The sequence below is a fragment of the Nannobrachium achirus genome (genome assembly GCF_963921795.1).
Source record: "Nannobrachium achirus genome assembly, chromosome: 13".
In the NCBI taxonomy this organism is placed as follows: Eukaryota; Metazoa; Chordata; class Actinopteri; order Myctophiformes; family Myctophidae; genus Nannobrachium; species Nannobrachium achirus.
In genome coordinates, this window is record NC_137833.1 from 21,513,578 (window position 1) to 21,535,762 (window position 22,185).

Sequence of the window (22,185 nt, forward strand, 5' to 3'; positions counted from 1 at the left end):
TATTAAAAGCTGCCAACAGCAGAGTGTGGCAGGTAGGCAGGCAGCCTTCAGGTGGCACTGCAGTGTGCATCAGTGCCTCACGGGCCCTGGGGGAGGTTCTGCTAATGAGGTCAGCCAGTGAACAGAAGCATTCCACCAGCAGGCCCAGGGCCAATCAGAGCCATCAGCTCTTCCTCTGTGCCTCCTGGACCACCTCAGACCCCTCGCAGGGTTTCATCTGGTGTGATGTTGATCTAAACTTTGCCTCCAGTGCCTCCCCTCTTATTCGCTCACCTTGCGTTCACAGCACACTTTAAAGAGTATGTTCGGTGAGTATAGAGATGTACTGTACGTATTAATTTACCCCTTTACATAAATGCAGTACTTTAGTCCCAATAGGTGAATCAAAATAAACATGAGTGACTAGCTAACTCAGTGGTTTTCAACCAATGGTACGGGGACCACTGGCAGACAAATGATGGAGAGTTAGTAACCAAATGGACCCTCATAGATCTTTAACTCTTGATTTAGATTATTGTTAAACATCTGCATTACTTAATTTACAAGAAGTCTAGACAATTACAGAATGTAGAAGAATTGTTATTTTGATAAAAGTTTGCCTGTTAGTCCGAAAAAAAAAAAAACTCATCCAACGGTAACCTGGGTCTTGGGTCTGAGAGGCTAAATCTCATCAAATGGTGGCCTGTGGCTCAAGTGCTGAATAAATAATGGTCATTGATGTGAAAAAGGACTAACGCACCTAATATCATATGTGGCACTTCAGCAGCTAATGTAAACACTGTTGGTGTGTTTCACCTATCTGTGCCACACCCAGGGATGGATTACACACCAGTCCAATGGATACAGGGCCCAGGGGCCACTGACCTCCAGGGGCAGTGGTGTAAAGTAACTAAGTACATTTACTTAAGTACTGTACTTCCGGACTTTTATGTGTAACAGAGTATTGCAGTATTGATACTTTTAAAGTTACAAAAGTACTTACAATATAAAATATGTGAGTACCTTTTCCACCACTGTCCAGGGGCCTGTTTCAATGTAACTAGTAAACACATGCCATTCCATGCTGGGTTTTATTAAAAGCTGCTTTACCCTGCGATGTCACACTGAGCGCTTAAGCTCTGGGCTGACTTTAACTTTCATTTCTTTTGTTAAAAACGAGACAGTAAAGCGTGATTTATACTTGGTTTGCGCATCATGTCTTCAATCGGAAACAGCTCATCTACGAGCTCACAACACGTGTGGTATTACGTTGTGAGCTTGTAGATCTGTTATTTTTGAGCAGTGCTCCTGAGCTAAGCTCCAACATCTGGCTTTGTCTGTTAGTCCAAATTTTTTTTTGTACGCCAGGGTCACATTGGCAACGTTAAATTGGCTAAAAGTTACTCTAAAGTCGGTGATGTATGCCTTTGCCAACGTGAAGTCACCTGTATGGTGCTTCCTCTTCGGCAGTTCTAGTTTGAGAATGGAATTGGGTGAATGGGGTGCCCTGGTTTTGAGTTAAGAGAGGAGGGTCTCCATGAATACTATTCCCAGGGGTCATCTCAGCCCTTAATCCATCCCAGGCCACACCGATGGCGCTACAGCTAGTGATCAAATTCAGCCACAGGCCGTTAGTATCAAAGCATGATTTAGCAGCAAGTGAGACTCTTTCTGGGTGCCGGGCAGTGTTTGCACCCCTCCCCAGCTCTGACTAATGCTGGCCTTGCCTGACCTGACCCGACCTGACCTGACCCGGCCTGGCCTCGTCTGAGCTGGAACCAGGGAGGTGGGAGACCCCGGTGGAGGAGTAATCAGCATAGGACTTATCACAGCTTTTAGCACATTTCTATAGCCCAAATATCAAGCTGAAGCTTAGTCTCCAGGGAGGAGAGTAGAGAGTGTGGGGCAGTACACAACTACACGCTCAGATATAAAAGCTGATTCGATGCAACATAAATACTCTCTAATCCAGATTTATGTGTGTGGCCGTTTTTAAAGATTTGTTTTTGGGGCTTGTTATGCCTTTATTTGATCGGATAGTAGACTGACAGGAAATGGGGAGCAAGCCAGGGAGTGACACACAGCAAAGGTCGTCTGGACCGGCAATCGAACTGGCGACGCCGCCAGGCTACACAAGGCCCATGTGGTAGTATGCGCCCGGACCAGTAGGCCAGTGGGCGCCCCGTGTGTGGTCGTTTTAAACTTAACAGCCGAAGCAGGTTGGCAGCCATCGACGCATTAGGATGTGTAAAAAAGAAGAAGAAAACGAACAGAGCAGAGCAGAGCAGAGCGCACCTGGCCCACCCAGATGGAAGATGTATGGGACTTAATCAAGGACCTGTGACCATCCATTTAAACCTGTCTAAAGATGTCGTCAGCCATTCCTTAAGGTGAAGGAAGCCCTATAGGGGCGCAAAGGGTGGAACTGGAAACTAGAAACTCAACAATTATCCTTTCTCTTTCTTCCTCCACCCAGGTGTTAATCTTGCGTGAGTGCGCACACGAATGTGCATGTGTGTGTGTGTGTGTGTGTGTGTGTGTGTGTGTGTATGTATATGTATGTATGTGTGTGTGTGTGTGTGTGTGTGTGTTGCAGGTGGCTAATTAGAGTGGCAAGGGGCATCAGATTTCCCTCACAGATGTGCTGCTGTACCTACTGTACTCCCCTCTGACTGAGCAAAAGGTGCTAACAGCCCTGGCAAACACACAATATGCACACACACACACACACACTCAGAGCACAAACAAAACAGAAATACAAATAAAACAGCCCAAAGACATAAAAACTGAAAAAAATGCAAATAAGCCACAACATATTACAGCACACCCATTTGTGTAAACACACCACAGGCGGTTCACCGCGGCCAAATGGTGAAGTAAATGGAAAAACAGAAGCACGGCTCAGAGGGAGCTGCTGTTCAGAAGTTAAGACGCTTTGTGATGTGTAGAGTCTGGTGGCGTAGGTGCAGTAGATACTATCACACTCTCTGCAAGGGATGGGACGATAAGCCATATTATCGTATCGTGGAGATTTAATTTATCGTGATATCGTCCTCCATCATGCACTGGGATCAATTCATCTTTTATTTGCCGAGCTGCATCTCTAACACCGAAAACCAGACACCCGAAGCCTCCGCTCCTCAAACACCAACCTTCTCCTTACCCCCGACACCAACCTTCGCACCATGGGTGACCGGGCCTTCAGCTTCACAGCCCCAAGCCTGTGGAACGCCCTCCCTGAGCACCTGAGAGCTCCACTGTCCACTGATGATTTTAAAAATGGACTAAAGACACACCTTTTTAACAAAGCATTTTTAACTTAGTCTATGCCCTGTTGATGTCCTTTGCGGACTGGTTGCCTATTTGTTGTTTTTCTGCTGTTTTTATTTTTATTTTTGTGCTGTTTTTCTTCTCTGCCTGTTTTTAGTTTTCTGCTTTGTAGTGCTTTGAGATTCGCAAGAATGTAAAGCGCGTTATAAATAAAATGTATTATTATTATTATTATTTAAACCCTCTAGAATTGGTAAAAGGTAATTATTATATACATACCTTTTTTCACTCTCTATGAAATGTCTTTGCCAAAAAATAGCCGATCTACAAGCTCACAACGAGCTTGTAGATCTGCTATTTTTTGGGCAAATGTTCCACCCCAGGATAATGGATTTTGATTATCGCGATGATATCGTAAATCGCGATTTATTTGGTCACAATAATCGTAATATGAAATGTTCATATCGTCCCATCCCTACTCTCTGCTAGTAACATCATTATCTCTCTATCTCCCTCTCTCCATATTAATGGTCCAGGTACTCCCCCAGCAACAGATCTCATCGTGCTCGTCAGCCCCCCCACATCCCCACCCACACCCCACACCCACACAATCTAAAAACATTCACAGCCGGTTTTAAAAAGTGGCAAATATGTATACACAGTGGAAAAGAAATAAGCGGTGAGCTCCAATGATTTATTCATTTAGCCGTTACCCGACTCTAAAAAGGATGCTGGCGCCGGCGGCGGCAGCTTCTCTGAAGCCCGGAGAGTGTTTAAAACTATCAACGTGGGATGTAAACACTGAGGATTTAGCCTGTGTGGAATGTTATTGCAGAGGCCCCTTGATCAGTCACACAAGTGCGTGAAGCGGGCATACACCTAATACACTGATTATACTTGGTAGCGTGCAACATTTTAGATCCGCTATTTTCGGGCCGTGAAACCTGTGTGCAACCAAGTATAAATCACAGCCAACTGTGCACTGTACACACATGAGCGAACACAGACACAGGCCGACATACAGAAAAAGAAAACATTACCCCTCATGCATGCACGCACACTTTCAGACAACCGGACGCACCTATGATGTTGAGGGTGAAGTTGCTGTTGCTGCAAACGTGGCCCGCTGCATTCTTGGCACAGCAGTAGTAGACGCCGTTATCGTCCGGGCTGGCGCTCCGGAAGAGAAGGGTTCTCTCCTTGTTGTTGATCTGGTGAGTCTTCTCCGACAGCTTCGTCCCGTCCTTAAACCACTGACATGTCGGCCTGCCGGGGGGGAGGGAGGGAGGAGAGAGGAGGGAGATGGGAGGAGGTTGAGGGGTGAGGAAGCAAAAAGCAACCAGGAAATGAAGGATTAGGGAGGAGGCGGTGATCAGGTGGAAAAACAAATGTGATGACAAGATGGACGACCCGAGAGAGAAGAGGGGAGGACGTGAGGGTAAAGTGGAGGGGCGGCACATGAGAGAGGGCATGAGAAAGGCCAAAATGGGAACGGTACAGTTTGTCAGTAGTACAGTGTTCCGAGTGAACTTTGATCACTGCACTCTGAACTTTAGGTGACGGGGAAGGGAGGAAGGGGCTCACCGCGGGTGTCCGTCAATGTGGCAACGCAGCGTGACCGGCGCAGAGCTCTCGATCTCCTGCTCCGAGGCCGGCTCCTTCAGAGTCACTCCCCCACTCTCCAGCCCTGTTAGAGGGAAGAAAGTACAGAGAGAGAGAGAGAGTTGGTGAGCAATGAGAGGATTAACCCGGCGGAAGAGAAACCAGGATGGACAGGAAACAAGAGTGAGGGAAATCGAGTTAAGTGGTATTCCTGTACTGTGTCCTTGCGAGACAACGTGGTACTGTGGGATAGCAGTGCCGACGCTAATGGATGCAACAGACTACAGGCACAGCACTATATGACAGCCCTGTGACTCTCGATCCGTTACGGACACACAAATGCTTACGTCTCGTCGTCAGGCTGCCTCCGTTGTGCCACGGCAGACTGTGTCCTTTCACCATGTTTTTATGGACACAAAGTACATTTACTTTCTCTGTTAAAAAGAAAGGGCCACTCTCTGGCTGTCAGAGGAGCTCATAAAACCAGAGAGAAAGGAAGTGAGGAGCGATGGGAGCGAGCTGCTCTCTCCGTTAAGGGATTCGTCTCTGTCTGTTGGGTCATATCAACCGCTAGGGGAGGTCGTTCTAAAAAAATAACCAAAAAACAAGCGCAGTAGCAAATCAGTAGCTATAAAGTTGGACATTGGAAACAAAAAGTAAGAGCAGGGATCCATGAAGATTTACTAGTCTCTTGAAATCTCAAGTCTCAAGTGAAACCAACCGGTATTGAGGCAATACTTTCTCTCTTAACTTCTATGGCCCAAACTAGTCCATACAAGTTAATGGCATTATTCATATTCTCCAATCAAAGTTTGTGTTGTCATCAGTGCTGGCAGTGTGCAGGTTAACTGTAGTAAGCTGGCACCCCTGGAGAAGTTTGGGGTTTCACCGGCTGGCCTGGCTTTAAAGCCCCACTACAGTGTTTCTTTCCATCTCACTGTAGGAATACACAGCCTCAAATCAAACGCCACCAAAGTGAAAAAAGCGGCACTCCAAAATAAAAGATGATGCAAGACGGGCTCAGATGCAATTTCTCATTTATTTTACAGGTACTCTTGAACCTTAAACATCATGTCCTTGTAGGCTTCTCGAACCAGCAACCTTGAACCAGAAGTAGGGATGGGTATCGTTCACCTTTGAATCGATACAATACCTTTTTCGATACCTGGGAATCGATACGATACCCTTTTCGATACCATTTTCGATACTTTTTATTTGCTCCAAATTTCGCACGCAGATAGCTCAGACCTTTGCCTACGTTCTTAGCTAGGCCTCGACCCGACCCGATATGCGGTTTTCCGGAACCAACGCTAAAGGTTCGGAATCTCCATATGCGGAGTCCTGACTACTAATTGAAGTCAATGGACGCCGAATCCGAATGGCCCGAACCGCATGGATGAGCCCTGACAGCACATGGTTGGTGCTACAGACTCCAAATTTCGCACACAGACAGCTCAGACCTTTGCCTACGTTCTTAGCTAGGCCTGGACCCGACCCGATACACAGTTTTTCGGATCCGGCACGAAAGGTTTGGAATCTCCGTATGCGGAGATGACTGACATCGGGCTGTTCTGGAGCAAGCGCTGACTCATTGTGACATCACTTTATAAAAGGCTCTGACATCACATACGCTAGATGACTCAACAAAAAATCTCTCTGAGTGTGGCATAAACTAAAGTCTTTCTTTCTCACTTCGAGGTGAGCAAAGTTCAGTGTGCTCTTCAGAGCGGTTGGGTTCAGGAGAATTAGCGGGCTGTGCCTTTAAGAGAACCAGGTGAATAATGTGGATAAGCCCGGGCAGTTCCCTCTCACGCTAAACTTAAATAATAAAGGGGAATAAGGAGCCCAGGGGCTAGGGAACTCCGGGGCGCTCTGTAAGTAAAGTAAGGGGTGAGTTACGAAGGCTCTCACTTGCTCTCACGTCATACGGGCAGTTGACAGGTTGCGTATGGTTACGTATTGAATGTTGAAACCCATATATGGAGACACCTGACACATCTCATTAAGTCTTCGGAATCTCCTTATGCGGAGCTGATTGTTGACATCAGGCTGTTCCGGAGGAAATCGGCGCAAGCGCTGACTCATTGTGACATCACTTCATAAAAGGCTCTGACATCACATACACCACATGAGTCAATGGGCATAAATTGACACAGGCAAACAGATGGTCAAAACGGGTCCTATGACAACAGGTATAATGGGGTTTGCATTAAAGGGGGAACCGGCACTGTCTGCAACACAGTCGGAGGCACAGACAGATACAGAGATCTCCATAATGGGCATAAAGGGACATAGACAAACAGATACAGAGATCTCCATATGGGCATAAAATGGATGCAGACAGACAGATACAGATATCTCCATATATGAGTATAAATGGACACAGGCAAACAGATGGTCAATACGGGTCCTACAGATAACTCCATATATGGGCATAAATGGACACAGGCAAACAGATGGTCAAAACGGGTCCTACAGAGATCTCCATATATGGGCATAAAATGGACGTAGACAGACAGATATCTCCATATATATGGGCATAAATGGACACACGCAAACAGATGGTCAAAATGGATCCTATGACAACAGGTATAATGGGGTTTGCATTAAAGGGCGGGGCATTCATTCCCTATTTACATTGTTCCCGAGTTGGCCAGGGCGCCGACTAGACGCTCGGCCGCCCATCTCCATATATGGGCATAAAATGGACGTGGACAGACAGATATCTCCATATATGGGCATAAATGGACACACGCAAATAGATGATCAAAACAGATCCTATGACAACAGGTATAATGGGGTTTGCATTAAAGGGCGGGGCATTCATTCCCTATTTACACTAGACGCTCGGCCGCCCATCTCCATATATGGGCATAAAATGGACGCAGACAGACAGATATCTCCATATATGGGCATAAATGGACACACGCAAACAGATTGTCAAAACAGATCCTATGACAACAGGTATAATGGGGTTTGCATTAAAGGGCGGGGCATTCATTCCCTATTTACATTGTTCCCGAGTTGGCCAGGGCGCCGACTAGACGCTCGGCCGCCCTTCGGGCGGCCGAGCTTCTAGTCATAATAATAAACATTATAGGCTATTGTCGGCTATTTTCACAGTAGGCTAATGAGTGTAGCCTACTAAAGCAGTCATTAAAATCTCAGTAGCCCAACTGTTACAGATGCGACCGGCCAGGGGTGCGTTCCAGAGTATCGAAACGAGGTATCGTTCGTTTTTACGTGAACCGATATCCGATAGTATCGACGTCATGCAATCGATACCATTAAAAGTATCGCAGACGATACCCATCCCTAACCAGAAGTATCTTCCCTTAACTGACAACTCCATAGCTCCATTACTAATTCACAGGAATTAGAATCAATTCTGGTTGACATCACTCAACTATCACTGCAGCAGATAATATTATCCCAGACGGTGCGAAGCTTGATTGCCACATTACATCAATTATATATTATTATTAACCAACCAATCAGGTAAGACACGTTACAACTTCATTCATTCCTTCGGGGCAATTTCAAAGTACCCTGAATGAGACATTTTACAGTTGCCAGGGAACCCCAACCATCTGCTGTGTGTTGTGTTGGGTAAACAGCAGTGTTTACCCAGAATGAGCATGTAGGATAATTGTCATCTATATAATGATAGAGGTTGCGCATGCCTGCGTTTATATGCATGACTGTGTATATGATATGATTACGGTGGGTGGGCATGCATGCTTTCAGTGTCGTGAGTGGGTGTGTGCTTGCTTGCTTGCATTGTGTGAGTCGGACGATGATTGCGTGTGTCTGTGTAAGTAAAAACACCTGAGATCTGTGTTGAGAGGATGAGAAAAGCCCTCATGGCCTGTGGCTGAACAGTGGGAGTTGCGTGTGTGTTGTCTATGAAATATGCATGGAGTGAGATTCACCAGAGACAGCAGGAGATAGAGAGAGAGAGAGAGAGAGAGAGAGAGAGAGAGAGAAAGAAAGAAATTCAAGAGAGAGGAGGGGGAAGGGCGCATCACCACAGTAAGGTCAGAGGGGGCGCTAGAGAAAGACCTGTCACAACGGATTTACAGTCGCACCTAACAGTACTGTGCAGTGTGAAGCCAGAGTCCAGGGGCGTCACAAGGGGGGAAAGTGGGAGTTACTAGGGCCCAAGGTGGAGGGACCTGGAATTATTTTATACTTTAGCTATTGAAAAATAGCAGATATACAAGCTCACAGCGCAGCACCGAGTGCCGTGCTGAAGGGCTTGTAGATCTGCTATTTTTGAATATATGTATTTTTTAAGCTAACATTTGTAACTCAAATCTTGCTTCTGGAGGGTCCCTGGAACTAAATATTTTGAGATCCGTGGCCAAATACATATCATTTTGGGGGTCCTTGAGCACCAGTGACATAGAAACATTGGTTACATTGATTTTCAAGATTTTTCAAAAATAGCAGATCTACAAGCTGTTAGCGTGGCACCCGGTGGGGCCCGCAGTGAATCCCTGGTACCCAGGGCCCAGAATTTGGTGCAACACCCCTGTGTGCAGTGTGCACCCAGAGGCATCATGGGAGACAGTTTCTACAGAAACGGAGGAGCCTCCTTCAGTCTGCGTACAGCAGGCTCATTAGCCAGCTCCTAACAGAGATGCTCTACAACCATATATCTTATAGAGCGTGTGCGTGCGTGCGTGTGTGTGTGTGTGTGTGTGTGTGTGTGTGTGTGTGTGTGTGTGTGTCAGGTGGAACAGCAGAGTATGCTGATTAGGTTTGTGACTAGTGTGTGTGCAGTGGTGTACAAAATACTCTAAAAGTTTTTTTTTGAGCGGTGGTCACAACGCTCCTATACGTGGCCGTGTGTGTGGGTCTGTCTCCGTCCGTGTCTGTATGTAGCCTAAACTTCGGCGCGTAACTAGTGCCACACCATTTACGCCACTCGCGCAATATATACATCAAAATGTGCGGCTCGGCCAGGAATGGTGTGCTATTACCTTTCGTTCCGATCCGCCTCACCATGCAGACGTAATCGGCAAAAAACGACGCTTAATTGTCCCCATTGACTTATAATGGGACAATGCAAGAAATCACTTTCAAGTATTTTTCTCTCGTAAACCATAGGAGCTACAGTTTCAAACCTCGGAGAGGAGATTCATAATGATTTTAAGAATGAATTGAAAAATAATTACATCACTCGGCCTCATGGTGGCGCTATAACGGCCCACTTTACGTTTTGCCCCGTAACTCTTGAACCGTAGATCGGAAAATTAAAATTCTTTTTTCCCTGGATTCCTTGGGTCAAGACGCATCTCCCCATATAGGCCACGCCCATTTGCGCCAGGATAGATTTTCCGCCATCTTGAATTTTCTCCAAAACACACTTTTTGCTCCTTTTCCTACATATTTTCTTCAAATGTCACAAAAATCGGTACACATGATCTATGAGGTGGGTAAACCACCGCTCAGTTCACACGGGTGTGATTTTTTACTTCAGTAAAAGTATCAATACTGTAATATAGAAATACTGTAAAGTACCAAAAGTAAAAGTACAACATGTTTGAAAATAGCCAATCTACTTCAAATAGTGGAGTAGAAGTACAGAAAATTGGAAATACTCCAGTAAAGTAAAAATACCTAAAAATTATAGTAAATGTAATAAAGTTGGTTGCCTATCTTGTATATCGTCGTTGTTGGACAGAAACCTCGTATCTCCAAGTTTCAAATGTGTACGTTCTTTTGCAAAGTAAAGCCCTGCTCCATCATACAAGGCCGTCGCACAAAAGTAGTGAAAACAGCCGATCTACAAGCACGCAACGCCTCGCACTGCTTGTAGATCGGCTGTTTTCACTCGTTTAAATCATTTTTAAAATGATGAATGCAAAACGAATGGTTTTGGACATACAAGGTTTTCACTCGACAACGACGATATTAAAAATCTTTGGTGTCAGTCAGGAGTCAGGACAGCTCCAGAGCCTCAGTGCAGCGTAGGAGGAGGAGGAGGTAAATGGGGGGTGGAGCGACACCATTATAAGAGCAGTGACCCGGGGCTCAGTCACACAGACAGACCTGTTATTAGTGCTGCTGAGACGGAGGAGGAATGAGGCTTTAAGAGAAGAGGAAACAGTGAGTCACTTAGGAAGAGAAGGAGAGAGAGAGAGAGCACGGGATGGGGCCGTCTCGCCTGTTCAACAATGACTGACGCTCACACCTAGGTCACATTAATTGCCTTCGGGTGCCACATGGACGAGGTCTACAGCGTCAGGATAAGCCTGCACAGTAAAATACTGTCTTAATATGACCTCGGAGACTTGGCATTTGGTTACATTTGTAAAATCTCTTGAGTTACAAATGTGCATGGTGTCCACCCGAATGCTGTTAAAACCCTATAGAAGGTATTATGGCATAGTGCAGTGGGGAGAAATGGGAAATAGCAAGGATATGTAGACTAGAGCACCCACCGTTTCCCAAACACTGGGTCGGGACACATTTGTGGGTCGCGGACACATTTTTATCTGTCTTTTAATTTTTGGTTTTCTACATTTTGTTTTTTAATTATTATTATACAAAATATTTTCATTTTTTTTTCATAAATTAAAAACATATCACATTTTTTTCCAGTAATTTCATGAAGACATCAAAGAAAAATCTAAGAAATTCCATAAATTAGAACACAAATATTTAAGAAGTAGTGAAAATAGCCGATCTACAAGCCTGTAGATCTGCTATTTTCACTAGTTTGGGCAAACGTCTAATCTCTCTTTTGGGTCACGAGCTAAAAAGTTTGGGACCCCCTGGACTACAGGATGTCATGAAACGGAGGACACGAGTTGGACTCACACAAGCAGGACCGGTGCCCATGCGGTTCACCCATCGCAATTTTGGGCCACTGGGGTACTCACGAAAGTCGCCACCACCTGACTCACCTGGATTTCGTGACGGTGACAAATTATTGGCCTTGTTCTCAGATTTGGCCCAAATTGCGTTATACAAGCTATTAGTGGCGTATACTTTTCCTATAATCCCTATTAGAATGTGTGACTCAGTGTTGCACCAGCACAGGGGCAAACCTGGGCACCCAAAGCCATAATTAGGAGCAAGTAATTATTATGTTGGAGGCAGAGCAGGACATCCTATCAACATTGACTTGATAACAGATTCATTGAGAGGATAATACCGTGGCAGCGGTTCGGGCCATTCATTCATTCTCACTGTACCAAAAGGAACTCGGCCTGTATGTCTGTGCGTGCGTGCGGTGTGTGTCGCATACACTGTGTCTGCTGCTGTCTTTGTTACGCTCACTGAGCTGATTTGGTGCCACGGTGTTGGGTTTCTGAGATGGAGACAGAGAGGATAGATGGTGGTCCGTCGGGGGAAAGGAGGGGGATTCTGGGTGATTGACGGCACCATACGGGGGAGTGGAACCAGGCAACAAAAAAAACATGGGGGTGAACGTGGGGGTGAACTCACACATACTGCATGTTGTCTACTCTAGAGGAAGCGAGAGGAACCTTTGGTGGTGGAACCGACGTCCATAGTGCCGAGGAGGTGTCAGATTTCATCATCTCTTGACTGACAGGGGCAGACAGGCTCGGAGCCACCCAGCTCTCCTTTGTGAGAGAGGCTACAGTATATATAGACTGATTTCCTGAGCACCCTCCTGTAGAGCGCATCGCCATTACTGCGGGTGCAACCCTACGTACAACCAGGGAAATCAATACAAAACATGCATGGCTTCCCGAGGATGCATGCTAACATTAGGAGTCAGTCACTAACTAAACGTTTCCAAAACCTGCTGTGCTGTTCTTTGTGGGGAAAAAAATATTTATATTTTAATCCACTTCTGGCGAAGATCTTTGTAACTCCTCGTCCAGCGTATCAACAGACTAGAATAACACCGCAGCTATGGCTGACTGCACCCTCTAAATGGGAGTGCTCAGGAAAACTGTCTATACAGTAACGGCAAAATCCTCATTGAGTGCCAATTTAAGCACAATCAGAGATCTCCACCTACTGATACGTCTGGGGATATCGTCATTTGAAGAATGGTCTAAAACGAAAAACGATTCGGAAATAAAAATAAATAACAGCATCGCAGAAACAAAAAGGGTAGTGGATGGTCCTTTATACTGGGACGGCATCAGGATTTCCGGAGGTAGGACCGACGTTCCTATTTTGCTAATAATAGGCAAAAGATAAAAAGAATGAATCCAAATTCTTCAAAAATAGCAGATCTACAAGCTCACATCACAAGTAACACATTGTGAGCTTGTATATCATTTATTTTCGCTGCGTGACACCATTGTAAAACTAGTATAAAATGTGGGTCTTAACTTAAGTAATGGATCTGAGAGATGGGATGTCTGTGTGTGAGTGAGAGAAAGTACTGTGTCTGAGTGTGTGTGTGTGTGTGTGTGTGTGTGTGTGTCTGAGTGTGTGTGTGTGTGTGTGTGTGTGTGTGTGTGTGTGTGTGTGTGTGTGTGTGTGTGTGTGTCTGACCCTGCAGTCAGAGCGGCATTGTTTGCACAGACGGGCTGACGTACAGATGGAGTCTAGGTCATTAAGCACTTAAACCCTATATATTTCATTGACTGGAGTACCCCAGGGGTCTATGCCAGGCCCCCTCCTTCCCCCCTTCACCAAATCTCTGCCTGATGTTGGCTCCAGAGTAGGGACACTTGGGTTCATGTGGTGAAAGCCGTATAAGGGCGGATGCATTTGCAATTTTGGATGCCCAGCCCACCACAGGAAATGAATGCTCTTTACATTGCAGGAACCAGGAGTAAGGATGATACTATATGAAAATGTCATATCACGATTATTGTGACAAAATAAATCACGATTTACGATATTATCGAGATAATCAAAATCTATTATTCTGGGACGGATCATTCGCCAAAAAATAGCATAGATCGGCTATTTTTGGGGAAATGACGAGTGAAAAAAAGACTGTATCAAGTACGTATATTATAACTATCGTTTACCAATTATAGAGGGTTTAAGTGGTACCGGATATGCAGCTCGGCAAATAAAAGGTGAATTGATCCCATTGCATGACGGAGGACGATATCACGATACATTAAATCTCCACGATACGATTATCGTGAGTGTTTTTTATCACGATAAACGATAATATCGCTTAGCATCCCATTCCAAACCAGGAGATAGAGGAAGAAGAGCTGATGTATCTGAGCCTTTATCCACTGAGGCAGCTGGGGAAACACGAGACGCTCAAAATGCTGCATGGGAGAGAGACTAACGGTAGCTCATTAAAATGTGATACTGTGTTAGCTTGAGTGTGTGCGTGATTGCATGCGTGTGTTTTTTCAAAAAATGTGGCAGGGGTTGCGTAGAATGAAATATTCAATATGAATGCAGGCAGATCTCTCCATCTGTGTGTCTGTGTCACTCTATTTACTTTCTGTGTGTGGTCGTGTGTTTGCAAAATGTGGCAGGGATTATTGAATATGAATGCACAGATTGCACACAGAGCGCTCCATCTGTGTGTCTCTGCATCTCTATTTACTGTGTGTGTGTGTGTGTGTGTGTGTGTGTGTGTGTGTGTGTGTGTGTGTGTGTGTGTGTGTGTGTGTGTGTGTGTGTGTGCGTGCGTGCGTGCGTGCGTGCGTGCGTGCGTGCGTGCGTCATGAAGCCAGCATCTCGTTATACTGAGGGAGGAGAGATGCCGTTGCTGGTCCAGGACCAACAAAACACACTGACAATAGAGATCCTGATGCCTCGGCAGCAGGAAGCGCTCTTACTGTGGGGACCCACAGAGCTGACCAGGCCAGGACAAAAGGAGGGGAGGGAGGGGGGTCTAAAACCTCCATTAGGAAACATAAGGGGATAATTACTCAAAATGACTATTCTCAACCGGCTGGGATTAGACCACCACTCCATTGAGAGAGCAGGATAGATTAACTCTCTCCCTCGCAAACCCAGCTGCACTTGGCTAAACTGCTCCACAAAAGAAAGGTGGCAAGAGAGAGAGAGAGAGAGGGTGGGGGTTGGGAGTGGACTACGGTCTCTAGTAGTACAGTACAAAGTACAGTATCGCCCAGGCCCCCCACCCCCCCACAAACCCCCCTCGTCTCCACTACACGCAAAGTAGCACACACATGAGCGCACGCACATTCAAAATTAATGCCGGCGGGGTTGGGGGGGTGGGTGGGTTGCTCAAAGGGCGTGTGCGGCTTTATCGCCCGTTAAACGCGTGTTGGGGAAATACGACTACATCTGTCAAAACACGGGGTCGACCGATCCGGAGTGCGGTGATGCGGAGAAGGGCAGACTTAACTCGCGAATATGACAGAAAAAAGACAAACTGTGTCAATCCACGCGGACAGATGTTGCTCGGAGAGGAGTGATTACGGATGATTTACGGCACCCGCATAATCATACCGTTAAGATAGAGAACATGTTTGCGTACGGCGCAGCGTGCGTGCGTGTGCTGCAGCGCTGTAAATTCCTCTCTCCTTTATGGTACGATAATGGCAAAATAGCTCTTGCTACAAAAGCAGCCGTTAAGTGGTTTTCCTATCTGAGGTCAGACTGAAGGAGCCTGGCTACGCTGTCCATGTTCCAGGAACTGTTCTCTTATCCGACTGATACGCAGCTATTGTTAGGACGCTAGTAGGCCTGGGCTCATGAGCACGTATGTTTCAGCCAGCGGTATTAATACAAACACTACATCATCCATTCATAATAACTGTCCCGCAGCTACAGTATGCCTTATCTGTATTACGCATTGCCTTAGTAAAATGTAGTCAAATCTCCATTTGGTTACATTTGTACTCTCACAGCGGGGGACCCCAATACATAACTACTATACCTTTCAATCCGGGAAACCCTTTTGGGGTTGTTGTTGCTATGTACAGTATAGCAACCTACATTTTTACATACAAGTTTATCAGAGAACTTAAGGTTAGGATTTAGAAGGCGTTTTTAGAATTGTCCTCAAGTCAAATGGGTTAAATGAACACACTGCGCACAAACACTACGGGTGGGAGACCAGACCATAGAGGCCTAGAGAATCCATACAAACATGGCCACTCATAAACATGCATGTTTATGTAAGTATGTATATATGATAGGTATGTCACGTGCATGTGTGGTCTCAGAACCGCTTATTAATAAAGTCTCTTTCCCGCCCGCAGCTTGTCTAGAATGCAGCTGCAAGGATTTTAACAGGCACAAGAGCGTTTTACCAATTTACCTATCATTTTATAAATTACTGATAACATTTTAAAGCTCAGATGGGCTTGCCTACCAGTTATATTTCAGACCTTTTTAAATTCTCTGAGATCCTAAAATGCTACCTTTCTGGCTGTTCCTAATTCAAGATTAAGGAACAAAAGGTAATGAGACTTTCCATCAGGGCCCCTAGTCTTTGGAATGACTGACCAGAGATCAGATTGAGAAGACTATTTAAAGTCTCTCCTAAAAACCCTGTTCATTTCTTGCGTTCTATTTATCATCTCTTCTGCTGTTGACATTGTCTCTGGCATATTGTATATTAGCTCATTTTAGCCTACTTTTATTTTGTAAATCACTTTGTAAACTCTGTTGAAAAGGTTTATTATTATTATTATTATTAACTCTGCTGTACTCATCACTAAACCTCTGATACACAACGACGACAAGTGGCAATGTTTTTTGTGCGCAAATCTAACGTCCGGGATGCACGGTCAAGGAGTATTACATTGACACAGCCATTGTAATGAAACATTCTAACACATTTTTTACTCATGTCTCTCTCCCTCTCTATTACCGCAAGCTCACAAACACTGCCATATTCATCATCACCCTAATAAATGCACAAAAGCATTCGGTGAGCCGCTAATGGCCTGTTCTGTGAATTTGCTGTCACTGAATGACTATCAGCAAGAACTCTTAAGATTCCCTGATGTTTAACATGCAATCCAATAAAACAAAACACATCCTTGTTCTGGATGGGAATCTTAATGACCTGGCAGATTGTTCTCTGTCATGACGGCAACTCATCAAAACTGGCGCTTCATGTTTATCTTGATGTTTTTTTTTTCCTTTATCTGTGTCATTACGCCGGTTGATCTTTATTGATGTACTAAATCTTTTTTTTTCTCTTACAGCACATAAAGGGATTTCCCCTCAGGTCAGACGAGGGCTTGAGAAATATGATGCTTATTTCTCTGTGGCTCGGTCTGGCTCACACTTTCAACGCCGCGAGTCCAAGCTAGGAGTCACAGTCCACTGACAGCCGCTGGTGGAAGGAGATCACAGACCCTGGGTTGAACTTCAGCCCTTTCTCTGCTTCTCTTGGCTTTGTGCGAGCGTGCATGTCGGCGTGTGTGTGTGTGTGTTTGTGCATTTGTGTCTTTCTCGCCGTCTCTCCTTCTCTCTTTTTGGTCTGGTACCAGGAGCTCCGCACACAGTCTGTTCTTGTAATCAGCCTTTAAACAAGTCCAAACTGTCAGCACGGGGGTAAAAGAACGTCCCAGTCAGACACAGGCGGAGATGGTGAAGGGGTGTGTGTGTGTGTGTGTGTGTGTGTGTGTGTGTGTGTGTGTGTGTGTGTGCATGGTCAGGGAGGAGACGTTATGGTTTCCAGCTTTGCTAGTCAACCACTAGCAATGGCACAAACCTGGGGGGGGTTCTTGAAACACAAAGCCCTAGTTTTTTCCAACAGCAACTGGTACCTGAGGGCTTCAACATCACATTGTTATTTAGTTGCTGAGACAGCAAAAAAAAGCCATTCAGTTGAGGCATAACTTTGGAGGTTGGTTATGCCTTAATGGCATAATGTGTTGGGGAAAGTGGGATGGGTGTGAGAGGGGGGGGGGGGGAAGGGGCTATCCCATCATGAATACGATGTCAGAGTGAATAGGGTCAGCGTTAATCTAGACCTAAATAATTACATGGCTGGAAGGTGAATTTCAGTAATTTCCGCAACAAAAGCCTTTTTGAGGTGATGCGGGGGAAAGGGGAGAGTGTTTACACAAACGGAGAAAAGAGCGATACAAGAAGCACATGCATGGTGGCACACAACAGATCCAGTTTCCTCTTTAGAGGCGGGGAGGAACAGGAAGCCACAGAGAACAAGGTACCAACGAGACACAAACATTCCTCCAGCCTCGCACTGACACTCTATACCGTGACTTTTGTTTTGCCTTCTTTTTTTTCCATCCAGAAATTGGATCGGACCATTGTTTCGCAAAATTCTGAAACCCCAGGAGGGCCGGCAATTATAACTATAGAATCCCATAAGGGCAAAATAAACATTCAAAACGTTCTTGTGGCTGAAGATATGGTAGGGAGAGAGAGAGAGGGGTGGTGGGGGGGTGAAAGGTGACACTCACACTTGATATTGAAGGATGCGTTGGTCGAGTGGAGCTCCTCTCCCGTGGCGGCGTTGTGGGCCACGCACTCAAAGTTGCCGCCGTCCATCTTGCGGTCCACCGCCGTGAACTTGAGGTTGCTGCCCTCCTGGAAGCGCCGCTCCGTGTTCTCCAGGGCCTGGCCGTTGTGCAGCCAGCCGTACCGGATGTCGGCCGGGTCGCTGACCTCGCAGCGCAGCATGGCGCTGCGGCCGTGCAGCGCATCCTGGGACTTGGGCTCTTTGGTGAACTGGATGGCAGAGGCTTGGATGGACAGAACTGAGAGAGAGAGAAATAATGCAGAGTGAGGGAAAGAAAAAGACACGATTAGAACAGTGGTTTTCAAACTTTTTCAAGGACCCCCAAATTGACACTTACCCCCATTTAATGGCATTTCTATCTCTGGGACCCCCAATTTATTTTGTAAAATCTATGTTAATTTAACTCGGAGACACTCTCTGAGTTAAATACCCATAAGGGTCCATTAATTTATCTTTACTAAAATAAATTAAAAATAATAATAATAAAAAAAGTTTATTAATATTATTTGGTTCCCATTTAGCTGGGGACCCCCTAGAACTCCCTCAAGGACCCCTGGGAGTCCCTGGACCATACTTTGAGAACCAATGGATTAGAATGAGGCTACTGTTTGCATTTTACTGGGTTTTCCATTCATTAGGCTTTCTTGGACTCATTTGAGCTTTAGGCGTTATTGGTTAAGTGCAAAACATTATCATCATAAAATTATCGCGACGTAACACGTAGACAGTAATCTTAATAGCCCTTGGTGAATTTGTGTTTCATGAAAAGGAGTCGAAAGGATGCGTTTACGACAGGCACATGTGGGCTCGTATAAACACGCATGTGCACACGCACTAAAACATGCTTGCCTAAGACAGGATGTAGCACTAATACAACCACAGACGCACTTAAATCTTTTATTTCCACTGGCTCAACATTTGGGGGCCCGGCGGTGAGAGAAATTATTTCTGCTCTATTTAGCCACATCTCACTAGAGAATAGGAGCTGGTTTTACACCGATTCTGGTCAAAGACAATTTAAGTCTAGACCACAGATATGAATGGATAGAACAAGGTGAGAGAGAACAGATAGATGCCATCATATGTTCAGCTGACATGCTAACTTCATCACCTTTTAGTTTCAAAGAGTTGTAGTTTTAGTAAGTTATCACTGAGCAAGGGCTGACCGGCTCACGTTTGAACTCCGCAGCTGCACTCTGCCTTCTTGTTTGGACAAAAGCCACCGCAAATTCATCAATAACCAACTTCTCAGTGTGACACGGCAGGCATGCCTTCCACTGGCCTGCATCACACAATGTTATCATACCAGATGTCATCATCATACCAGATGTCAAGACCTGTTATCACAGGGAAAGGTCCACCGGTAGAGGCAACTTTAAGAAAACCACCTGTGTGTGTGTGTGTGTGTGTGTGTGTGTGTGTGTGTGTGTGTGTGTGTGTGTGTGTGTGTGTGTGTGTGTGTGTGTGTGTGTGTGTGTGTGTGTGTGTGTGTGTGTGTGTGTGTGTGCATGCGGCTTCTCTCCCTTAAGGCTGAAGCCAAGTAAATTGGAGATCTTTCAATAGGGTTAAATCAAACGGCCTCCTTCAGATGAGCTGAGGTATTGCCTCCTGTCTTCTCCTCTCCTTCTTTGCCTGCCTGTCCATCTTTTCATCAGACCAGCCTTTGTCTGGCCACAGGTGGCCAAGTTGGCCATCCAGACACATGGCATATAAAGACAAGACAGACAAGACATACAGGCAAGCATGGAGGAAGACTACTGTATTTAAATGAGCGACTGTTTCCGTTTACAACGGAAAAGTGACATTGAAGAAGCCGTTAATTAAGTCAGACTTTTACCTTCTATTTTGTGTTCAGACCTTGTCCTTTATGAGAGACAAGCAAAGCATGCTGCATATTACAATAGGCAAAGCATGTTGCATATTACAATAGGCAAGGTTATACACTACAAGCACTGTCTCTACCATAAGACTACAACGGGTCGGGCACACAAACCAGTTTCAAATCCAAACCACTTCCTCCAACACCCATACGGATCGCCAACAGTTCACCTACAGTATTTAAACCAAGCGTCTACGTATCTGTTCCATCTGTGTACAAATGGCAGATGAACCATCAGGTGTCATCCATAATGTTTAACCACTTAAACCAGTAAAACCTGGGAAAGCATCTGTGTCATTTTAGATTTCTTTGGCTATTCAAAAATAGCAGATATACAAGCTCATAGCACATGAAAATGTTTGAGAACCACTGATGTAGATTTTTTTTTTCCCTCAAAACTGTTAGGAAGATTTAGACGACATTTGTAGAATCGGCCTCGGGTCTGAGTTGGCCGGGTTCCCCCTCGGACTCCATATTAGAGCTGCTAGCATCTCCCTCTGCATCAAATCAGTTTGCCGGAAATAGCCAAACTACAAGCTCGTGAGCTTGTAGATCTGTTCTCCCCCGGAATAGGGAAACGCCAGGGTTCATGTGGTTAATCTGCCTCCCGTGATCATCATCACATTCTATTGGCAGACTGCCAGCCATGGCTCCATGTGCCGTGCCAAGCACATGGACCCGGTGTGTGCCAACAAACATAATAGTGTACCTCGGCTGCAGAGAGAACTTATCAGCCTGGGTTTAGAGATAGACACAGCAGAGCTGATCGCTTCATCTGAGACACATGCTGACATATGTGTGCAACTCTGGGTGCGTGCGCGTGTGTGTGTGTGCGTGTGTGGTGTGAGTATGAGTGTGCGAGAGAGAGTGAACGTCTGTGTGAGTGTGAGTTGGTAGGTTCAGATTAGTACAGAGTGGGATTGGCTCCTGGGAGAAGTCCCAACAGAGACAGAGCAAAGAGATAAGGCTCTCACTCACATACCACAGAGTGACAGACTGAGAGAGAGAGACACACAGAGAGAGTGTGTGTGGTGTGTGTGTGTATGTATGGGGGGGGTCTGGCTACAGGGAATGTGAGGCAAAGTCTATCATGTCTGTGGAACTCTGCCAGTTTACTGTAGTGTTCAAACACAGAAGGCACCCTGACCTACATAACCCAAATACACCCAAGCCCTGCCTTTCTACCACTCATATAAACAGACACACACACAAGTTCACACAAAGGCATGCTTACACATGCATGCACTCCACAGACGCGTATGCATGCTGGCGCTCACACACAAACAATGCTATAAGACCGTGCAGAGCTATACACGCAAAACACAGATGAGACTCCCAGAAACGCACGCGCGCGCGCGCGCACGCGCACACACACACACACACACACACACACACACACACACACACACACACACACACACACACACACACACACACACACACACACACACAGTAAGGTAAACACATGGTCACATTGTTGGCATCACGTCCTGTAAACATTTCATCTGTCCACGTCCAAGAGAATCAATGCTCTGGTATGAGGCCATTGTTTTCAATGAGTCACTACAGACAGCAGAAGGGAAGGGAATGCTCGTCTGACTCTGTAGTGACATTTCAAAGAGATAAGAAGGCCAAAAGTTATCTAAACTCCAACCCAGCAAGGGCCCTTCAAAGGAGAGAGGGAGAGAGAGGGTGGGGGTGAGAGACAGGACAGACGGACAGAGAGACAGACAGATAACGAGAAAGCACAGTGGTGTAAAATAATAAAGGAACCAAATACATTTACTTAAGAACTGTACTGTACTGTAAAGTATAATTTTGAGTTATTTGTACTTTACTGGAGTATTTCCAATTTCCAATATTTGTACTTCTACTCCACTACATTCTGCATAATGAGTACTTTTACTTTTGTCTTGTTTAAAGTACAGTATTGCAAGTACAGTACTCTGTTACTTTAAACTCAAGTACATTTATTCCAGACGTTTACTTGTAACAGAGTACCTCTACTTTGCAATACTGATACTTTAAAACAAGACAAAAAAGTGAGTACATTTTCCCCCACTGGAGCAGC

The 22,185-nt window shown here is 45.5% G+C and overlaps 1 protein-coding gene across 1 annotated transcript in view; it reads right to left on the minus strand.

The window, feature by feature from the left end:
- ptk7b (protein tyrosine kinase 7b) overlaps window positions 1-22,185 on the minus strand; it is a 123,385-nt gene that overhangs the window by 27,916 nt on the left and 73,284 nt on the right. The window contains exons 2-4 of the mRNA XM_080740463.1: window positions 18,177-18,473; window positions 4,834-4,936; window positions 4,331-4,515 (exon numbers count right to left, since the gene is read on the minus strand). Of these exons, the coding sequence (XP_080596589.1) occupies window positions 4,331-4,515; window positions 4,834-4,936; window positions 18,177-18,473 (585 nt within the window). The remainder of the gene's footprint in view (window positions 1-4,330; window positions 4,516-4,833; window positions 4,937-18,176; window positions 18,474-22,185) is intronic.